Below are 9,346 nucleotides of genomic sequence, written 5' to 3'. Positions count from 1 at the left end.
AAAACAAACAAACCAACCACCAGCACCACCAAAAACCACAACTGCTGTCGCTGTATGTGTGAAAACATGGCTCAGAGTGGCATACAGACATTGTGACAGTAACCTGTTTCATTTTCCAAGAAGAGCAGATTAAGTGGGCACAGAAAATACATCTGCTTAAATGGTTTATTTACACAGTACTACTATTTTGGATTTTCAGCAGTTTCTTCTTACAAAAACAAATAAACAAACAAACAAAAACCAATCACAAGCCTAACCCCGTCAGCTTAATCTCTTGGCCTCTTGTAAGGTCCTGCTCTGAGAAGAAAAACAGGTGTCAAGAGATCAGTGACTGTAGTACAAAGAAGTAATTGAAAATAGCACAGTAATTGAGGCGGTCTATAACATCCTTTTTACTTAGCACCTGTTTACTGTGTTTTCCGTTGCGAAGTAGAAGAGGAAATAAATCCATATTAACAGTGTCTTAGAAATTCCCCAGAGTAAAATAACCATTATTTCTATGTAGGAATAAGAAATGTACTTACATAGTTATTTAAAGCCAAATTCTTATATGGTTGAAACCATGGTCTTTCCCCAGGTATAATGCTGAAATATAATGCAATGTCAGGTGTGGTAGATAAAAGGGTGGTGGCAGCCTTGCTATGCTATTTACAAGGTCCTTGTATGGCAGCATCCAGGCTGTGGAAGAGCCCTGCATCCACGGTTTCTTGTGTGGTGGTTTTACCCAGCTGGGCAGCTGAACTCGAGCACAACCATTCTCTCACTCCCCATCCTCAAAGGCAAAGGGGGAGAAAATACAATGGAAAAGGGCTCAAGGGCTGAGATAAGGACAGGGAGATCACTCACTAGGTATCGTCACAGACAAAACAGACTCAGCATACAGATAGTAATGTAATTTATTACCTATTACCAAGAAGCTGGAGCAGTGAGAAACCAAAAACACCTTCCCCCCATGCTCCCACTTCCACCTCCTCCCCCCGAGCGCAGGGGAATGGGGGCTGTGGTCAGTCCTTGAAGCTTCGTCCCCACTGCTCCTTCACGGTCACTCTCTGCCCCTGCTCCCCGTGGGGTCCCTCCCACGGGATGCCGTCCTTCCCAAACTGAGCCTGCGGGGGCTGCCCACAGGCAGCAGCTCTTCAAGACCTGCTCCCACACGGCTCCGTACCACGGGGTCCATCCCCCAGGAGCAAACTGCTCCAGCACGGGTCCCCCACGGGCAGCAGCTCCCCCCAGACCCCCTGCTCCTGCGTGGGCTCCTCTCCACGGGCTGCAGCTCCGGCCCGGGGCCTGCTCCTGCGGGGGCTCTCCATGGGCCGCAGCCTCCTCCAGGCCACATCCACCTGCTCCACCGGGGGCTCCTCCACGGGCTGCAGCGTGGAGATCTGCTCCGTGTGGGACCCGTGGGCTGCAGGGGGACAGCCTGCTCCACCAGGGGCCTCTGCACAGGCTGCAGGGGAACTGCAGCTCTGTGCAATCTGCTCCAGCTCCCTAGTATTTGGACCATCAGCAGCATGATGCATTCAGAGTACAAATTACCAATAATGAGAAATGAAGCAATTAGGTATTTCCCTATCCCAGTGTTTTCATTTTCACCTTTTTTTTTTTTTTTTTTCTCCTTATGGAATCCCATGTTCAGCTTGTGGTAGACACAGGGAAAAGGGAAGGCTTTTTTTTTTCCTTGTGAGCACTATTAGAAACCCATTACAAGAATGATTATGAAACACCCACCTGTAAAACTGACTGCTCTTATTAGGATCTCAAGCTGGAATTACTGTGAGCAAGGTCACTTCAGAGCTACTTCCTTGGGTCATCCTGTTGTGGAGACCTTTGACATTCATGTGGGTGAACTGACACACAAAAACAGGAAGACTGTGGAAATAGAGAGTATGAAAGTGATTAAAGATCAAATTTTAGGGCAGTTAGTGTGTTTACTAACATAGCAAAAACTCCAAATAAAATTTGTTAGTGCTGGTCTAAGTCTATGTGGACATACATGTTTTGAATCTTAGTTTGCTGTTTCATTGCATCCCTGACACCCTGCTCTTTTACCACCACAAGTACCTGCTCAACAGCACAAACTAAAAGTGATTCCCCTGGAAGTTGCTGTTTTGAAATCTGCTGGAGGTCAGGGGGAACTCCAGGCACCTGTTACAGGTCTGGAGAGCAGGCTGAGCGCACCTAGCTGAACACTTTCACCTGAGATGCTCCAGTTCTTGTCAGTGATGGAAAACTCTTGCAGACTGACAGATCAGTGAGAGCTTTTTATTTATTTATTTATTTATTTTGTGTGTGTATGTGTGCCGTAGGAAATACCAGAAATGATGGTAGAGTTTTATCATTCACTTGGCTGTGAATGATCTGTTTAGGGAATGACCTGGAGGAAAACAAGGGCCACCTGTGTTCTTGTGCTTTGCAGTGCTGCTCCATGGAGGGGTTAATGACTTGGGGATTAATCCACCCCTTTTTAGCAGCGTAACATAAGCTGCTATTAAAATCCCACTTAAAGGTATTCACAACGGATATTTTGAAGACATAAGTGGTACAAAGGCATGTAGGTCCCCCACCACAGAGATGAGTTTCAGCCTCACAGAGAAGATTTTGGAGATACCAACTGCTTGATACTGTTTGTGTTCCTGCTGAAGAACAGAGGAGTCCAATAGCTTTCCTCTGGGTATTGTGTCACTTCTCGTTCCTTTTATCCCAGCATTTCCAGGAGACTCAGTCGGGTGTATTTTTACTCCTGTGACATCAAGCACATACTTATTCCCTCTACTACTGCAGCCCTTGTAGGTTTGACTAGCTCTTTGTACTCGCCCTGCAGCGCTCACTGCTGCTGGCTGCCTTATGCTGCTGAAAACAAAGGTAAAAGAGAGACAAAAGAAAAATAATTGTAACCGGAGTAACTTTTTCTTCGTCCTGAACAAAGTTTCAGGGCAGAACCATAAGTTGCTTTTTTGTTGTTTGTTTGTTTGTTTGTTTTGGTCAACTTTTCATATATAAATTGTAAGGACTGCTGTGTATTGACTTCTGCAGCTGCCTTTTCTTCCCGTCCAAGGCTCTAAAGACCGTGTGAGTACAGTATCCATCAGGAAGCAAGCAGAGTGGAAAGGAGTGTGTTTACTTTTGACTGTCATTTCCACACAGGCAGCCGAAAAATGATTGATGGGAAAGGTTTATATTTATGCATTTATTGTTAAAGAAAGTATTTTTTACCAGGGTGCTGAAGGGGAAGAGAGGGAAAAGAGGTATCTTGCCTTTGCTAAGGATTTAGTGAGATGCATAAACTGCCAGTTTTATAAGGGGGTATGCATTTCTTAACAAGCCACAGACAGAGCAGAGCGCGTATTCGTCCCTCGCCGCTGTGCACGAGCCAGCCCAGTTGGTGCGGCAGCCGCTGGCTGTGCGACGAACCTCGGCACCCGCGGGGAGGTCCCCTCCCACCCCTATTTCTAATATTGGCCTCCTGACTCTGTCACCCTGAACCGGGGCCAAGTTACTCTGCCAGAGTAAATGGCCAGCGTCAGAGCGCGCAACCATCTTCTGCAGGGGTGTTCGCTCCATTTTGGGTGCTCGCTGGCCACTGCTTGTGCTTAGGGGTGCTCACGGTGCCCTCTGAAAATGTTGCAGACCCTTCTGCATTTCAAAAATCCGAGGTATCACATCCTGGTATTAGAAAAGATTGTGTGCTTTGTGTGAATGCGTGTTAGGGTAGCTCAACCCCAAATGCTCAACGGGGAATGATCAATAAAACACCATTTTTAAATATTCTGTACACTTTCTGTCTCTACAGAACATGTGGTAGCAGCTAATATTTGTCATTTTACTTGCTTAACAATCTTCGTGAGCACAGGTTAGTGCTGCTGAGGCACTAACTTCTTTAGCCATTTGTTTTCATTGGCTTTTTAGTATGAGTTTTTTGTGGGGGGGGAGAGGGCGAGCATGGAGTGAATGGGTCCGGTAACCAAAATCCCTCCTGAACAAATTGCTGCGATACCAAAACCATGTTTACTGTTATCGGAGGCAGCTGCCTGCCCTCTCTTCGCAGTCCTAGTCGTGAATTTTGACAGCTATAAATGGAAACACATGCTGACCAGAAGTCACCACCAGCACTGCCTGAGACTTCTCTCTCACAGCTTCAAAAGTACAGTGACAGCTAACATGTAGCCAGGTTAAATCGCTTCTGCTCGGGATATTAGAGTTTGTTTTTATTTTTTCTTCCCCTGGGAAATGGAGTTGGGAAAACATGAAAGGAAAGTCTCAGGAAGAGAAGCCTTAGAGGAAAAGCAAATGGTAAGATATGTTGAGAAATGTTGGTCGTCGATGTCTTTTTTTTTTTTTTTTTTTTTTAATTTAATGACAAGAAGGCATGGCAAATCAGCTGTGGTACTTCATAGGAATATTTGCCTAATTCCTTTAACCAGTGACCTTGAAGATTAAAACTTGATTTGTGTAGGTTAAATTAATTAAGATGATACATTTCTGTAAACATTATGGAAATTTGTTAATGCATTTTATGAGGTGCATGTGAGGGGCAAAACCTGCAATCCAATTCAACTGCAATAGTCTGTGCTTTTCTTGTATTATTTTGAGGGACTATTTCACATCTTTGCACATTGCATTCCATAACCTTAAGTCGATAAATGGTAGAGGAAATAATTTGTCTGCATCTGGAGCTTGCTGAAAAGAAGTGTGACCAAAATAAGTTATTAAGAGCAAGTGAAAACAGTCAAAGCACAGCTTGTTGGTAATTAGTGTAGTCTTGAAACACAGTTTATAATGTGCCTTGCATAAACAAGGTTATTTTCTTAATATCATGAAAAGGGCAGTTTGTTATTGACTTGACACAGCTGTGAAGAAAGGTGGCCATCATTCTTGTTAAGAAACAAATTAGCACTGAATATTTTAGCAGTTATCCTACATAGTGGTGGTGTTGGATTGGTTTTTGGTTCATGGTGGGCAAGCACCATGGGTGCAAAACCATGGATGTTTGCCTCTGCTAGCGATGTTTGCCTCTGCTAGCCTCATTTAGGTTAGACTTCGGGAACTTTGGTGTGTTAGTGAATAGTTTTAAATAGGGTGCATTGGGTAGGAAATCTGGGAAGTGCTGAAACAAAATAAAGATTTGGTCTTCGAGTACTATGTTTTTTTTTTTTAGTAATATGTGAAAGGGCACTGCTGAAGCTTAAGCATGAATTCAAAGTATGAATATTATCTGGTATTTTACCTGTTGTTTTCCTCATTAATAAATTAACAAAGACCTTATTTTGTTTTGTTTGTGGTTGGTACATAAAATATAAGGAAAACGCTTCAAAAGTAAAAACAATGATACAAGTCACAAAAGCTTCAGGAAGACTTTCAAAGGAAACCTTTGACATGTTGCACTGGTTCATGTGGGGGGGAATGCATAGCGGTGTAATCAGATAGCGTGATTATCTAACTGCAGGCTGCATCCTGATTTACAAACAGTTAAGTGCACAAATGAGGCTTTTCCAAAATGCAGAGTGCTTCGGTTGTGACCATAATGATCTTCTGACAACATTGTGTGTGTCATTTACTGCTTTTGAGAATGGCAAACTGGAGCAAAGAGGAACCCCACTGACTGGAGCTGGGCTAACACCCGTCCCAGGTCACCTGTGGGGCTGGCTGGTTGCTTCAAAAAACACACTGAGCTCAGAGAAGTCGCCGACAGCAGTGGCAGGTCACATCCTTGTGGGTGGTCAGTGAGGGGGTGGAGGAGGCCCCATCTCTTCTCGTGTCTGTCGTGTCTCTCTGCCGACAGTAGAAGAATGCCCTGGCTCGGCGCCCGTCCTCCCGCACCTTTCTCCTTCCAGCCCAGCTCCATCCTCGCCCCCATCGCCTCTCTCCCCTGCTTCCCTCTGTTCTGTTTGCCTGGTTAGTCTTAACGCTTTTCTGTCTGATTGCTAGGAGGTTTTCACTTTGTCCCCATGTTCTTCCCGGTTTTGTGCCTCCTGGGCTTTTATTGATTCTGCGCTTTTCTCTTTGTTACTTGCAGGTCCATTCAATATTCAGACACTGCATGGGAGCAGTGTCAGTCTGGGGTACAGATATTATTTGTACATGTGTTGTTGATATTTGTTCACTTATTTAACTTCAGCATAACAAATGTTAGCTATTTAGTATTATAGGCACCAGGAAGTGTTTGTTTTCAGTTTTATATGCTATTAGCTGGATGATACATTATGTGTGTAACTAGATGGTAGTTTATATACATATTTTTATATAAATCATAGGGGCATGGGATAACTCAGGAGTGAAGGGACTTCAGGAAGCCTCTAACCCAACCTTCTGCTTAAAGCAGCTACGGGGTCAGGCCAGGTTTCTCAGGGCTTTATCCAGTTGGGTCTCGTGCCATACCCATCCTTGGAGGTTTTCAACCTCCTTGGGCATCCTGCTCCACTGCTGGGCAGTTCTTGTGGGGGGAAAAAAGCTATTTTTCCCCCCTTTTGTTTCTCTTGAAAATTTCTATTGTTTCAGTCTATGTATGTCCATTTTTCTTTCCTCCTGCCATGCACTGCTGTAAAGACCCCTGCTTCCACCTCCTCAGTAACCTCCCATAGACATTGGGGCTGCTGTTAGGTTCCCCTGAAGCCATCTCTTCTCCAGGCTGAACAAGCCTGGCTCCCTCAGCCCCTTCATACAGGGAAAGTGCTCCAACTCCCACTGCCTTGGTGGTCCCCACTGAGTTTGCTTCAGTTTATCTAGGTCTTTCTTCTAGTGGAGGGTCCAAAACTGCATGCTATATTATAGATGTGATCTACTGAGTGCCTCACAGAGGAGGATAATCCCTTGTGACTACTTCTTCACCCCAGTTATGCTGTCTGCAGCACAGTACCACAATGCCACACTCACTGATTTCTCCTCTGATCCTGACCCACAAGCTCTTGCCCAGCACTGTTGCACAAATCATATTCAAGCTTCTCACATCTGAGCTGGTGCTTCACGCAGAAGGATCCTCTGCTCCTTATCTTCCCTCTTTGTCTTTCTGGAGGTCTTGTATCGCAGCACTAAAGCCGTGTGAGTTATCCCACCACATCTTAGTTATTTCTACAATGTCATAGTTCTGTGACCAACATATATTTCTGTGCATAAGATAAAAATGGGCTTTGTATACTTTTTGTCTTTAACAGATATTTCTACCTGTTTTCAAAAGAACAAAGACCTAATCTGGTCTGTATCATCCTGAAAATATTCTGATTCAAGAGTGTCCATTAAATAGATACATGCTCACGTCCTACCCCTATGTAGGACAGCCTTGCAGATAGTTTTATTGTGTAGCATTGTACCTTTACATTCACTGCTTTCTGTGGATGAGATAAATAATATAAAATTCTCTACCACTTCAGGCTATTTCACTTAATATTTGTGAAATTTATTGTTAAAGAGTTCTTGTCCTTGCCTCCTGGAGGAAGATTTCCCGGCAGCCAGAATCCTGAAGAGAGTCTTTGTGTTGAGCTGGCTGTGGAAATGGAAGATAATGGAAGTCCCATTTTGCGATGGGAAAATGGAATGACTCACTATCAAATAGATTGGACTAAACAGATGAACCAGATTTTCCTTTTTATAGTTTTGATTTTAGAAGAGCTCAGAAGGACAGAATAATTCTAGTGATTCCCTATTGAATTGACAGCGTGGCTCAAAATAGTCTGTTTACATTCTGAAGTTCTCCTCCATTAACGCATATTGCCTCTGTTATTTGAAACGATTTTAATTATATTTCACACTTGTCTGTTTCCTATTTGATCTCTGTTCCCTCCATGAAAACACAACGCATGAAGTATTGCATTTAAAATAATTTTCCATTGGTATAGTAACAGAACATTCAGTCTTAATACTTTAGTTTGCATTATATGTTTTTTTTGTTTGTTTTTAACTTGTTACACGAGATGGTGATAATGAAAAGAACAGTCATGTAGAGGAAATAACCAAACCAAACAATCTATGGATCAGAAAGAATACCATATGTCACCTGAAATGCCATTAAGCTAAGTTTTTGTCTGACAGGATGTACTCTGCAAGAATGGGCTGCGGTACAGTTCAGAGAACTATTATTTGCTTTTCACAAACAACATGTAGAGACAACTCATACAAAGTCAGGTAGTTTGGATCAAACCCACCCAAGTGAAACAATGATTGATCTTTGTACATTGATAGTAACAGAAGGATCCTTGAGAACAAGGTTCTCTCTGTGCGAATTGCTGTGCTAAAGGCTCCCCTGAAAAAGCAGCCCATTTTGTGAGGGGAGCCCGGAGAGACGGAGATAGGAGGGACGTGCTTGCTCTGGAGTTGGTTAGCAGGGCAGGCCCCCACCTTCCTTGTGGCTCAGGTATCTCACATCCGTGTATGGCTCAGGGTCTGCGTGCATGCACATGTGCAGCCAGGGTGGCAGTGCAAGGGAACAGCAAAGCACTGTTCGGGTCAGCCATGTATTTTCCAGCCATGAAAACACGTCTACCCAGAAGAGAAACTACTACAAATACACTAATTGATTGAATTCAATCCTCAGTTTGATAATTCAGTGCTGAAGTGTGAGCATCACACTCATCTTCAGCATTATCTTAGGAAACTCTGTGTGTACTATTAGTTAAAGAAGGTTTTGTGTGTATACATTTAGTTCATTCCTGTTTACCCTTTTCTTGCTTTACAGGTTCTTTGTGACCTCTGGGAGAGTCTGTCATGCAACCAGGTTCAGCAGGGTGGGCTGCCATGCTTCAGGTGTTCTGTGCTACCTTGTCCCAGATTGTGGCAGCCTCTTACTATAAGGGATGGTCATGGGAGATGCTTTCAGACATCCTTGAGCTTTGAAGAGCAGGACTGAGGTTTTGCAGTGGCTTTGCAGGAAGAGACTGATAAGATCCTAGCATGGATACAATCTCTTCTCACTGTGCAGGAGTGATGTGGTGGCTGAGACATTGCTGCAACTAGAGCATCAGTGTTTCCTCTTGCTTATCTAGAGGTGAGGTGCAGAGGCATGGATTGCTCCAGCAAGTGATTGCCAAGGAAGGAAGGACTAAACATGGAGGCTGCAAGAAGCAATATAATTTTGTCACTGTTCATGTGGCATTAAACAGGACCAAAGCAAGGGGGAAACATAGAATGCTGCTCTGGCCTCTTTTCTAATCCCTGACACGTAGCTCTCGCCTCACGTCAATTTACACTACCTTTTCTTTAATCCAGTGCCAATCGTACAGAGACATTGCTAGAATGCATGAGGTGGGATTTGGTTGCATCAGTGGAAAAAGCTGTCTTGGAGGGGTGTCATCTGATGATATGTACCTGTGTATAGTTTAAGAGTTAGAATGGGACAAAGACCATTTCACAAATAAGA

The 9,346-nt window shown here is 43.8% G+C and overlaps 1 protein-coding gene across 10 annotated transcripts in view; it reads left to right on the top strand.

The window, feature by feature from the left end:
• Positions 1 to 4,020: 4,020 nt before the first annotated feature.
• MLIP (muscular LMNA interacting protein) overlaps positions 4,021 to 9,346 on the top strand; it is a 111,882-nt gene continuing 106,556 nt past the window's right edge. For 2 of the 10 annotated variants that reach the window (XM_066994794.1, XM_066994797.1), the window contains exon 1: positions 4,029 to 4,290. In XM_066994794.1, coding sequence (XP_066850895.1) covers positions 4,228 to 4,290 — 63 coding nt within the window. In that variant the 5' untranslated portion in view covers positions 4,029 to 4,227. Of the gene's footprint in view, positions 4,291 to 9,346 lie in introns of all 10 variants that reach the window. The other 8 variants (XM_066994792.1, XM_066994793.1, XM_066994791.1 and 5 more) reach the window with 8 other exon arrangements.

The sequence above is a fragment of the Anser cygnoides genome, chromosome 3 (genome assembly GCF_040182565.1).
Source record: "Anser cygnoides isolate HZ-2024a breed goose chromosome 3, Taihu_goose_T2T_genome, whole genome shotgun sequence".
NCBI lineage: Eukaryota > Metazoa > Chordata > Aves > Anseriformes > Anatidae > Anser > Anser cygnoides.
Note: the sequence above shows the minus strand (reverse complement) of the source record. Positions and strands in the feature narration are given on the sequence as shown.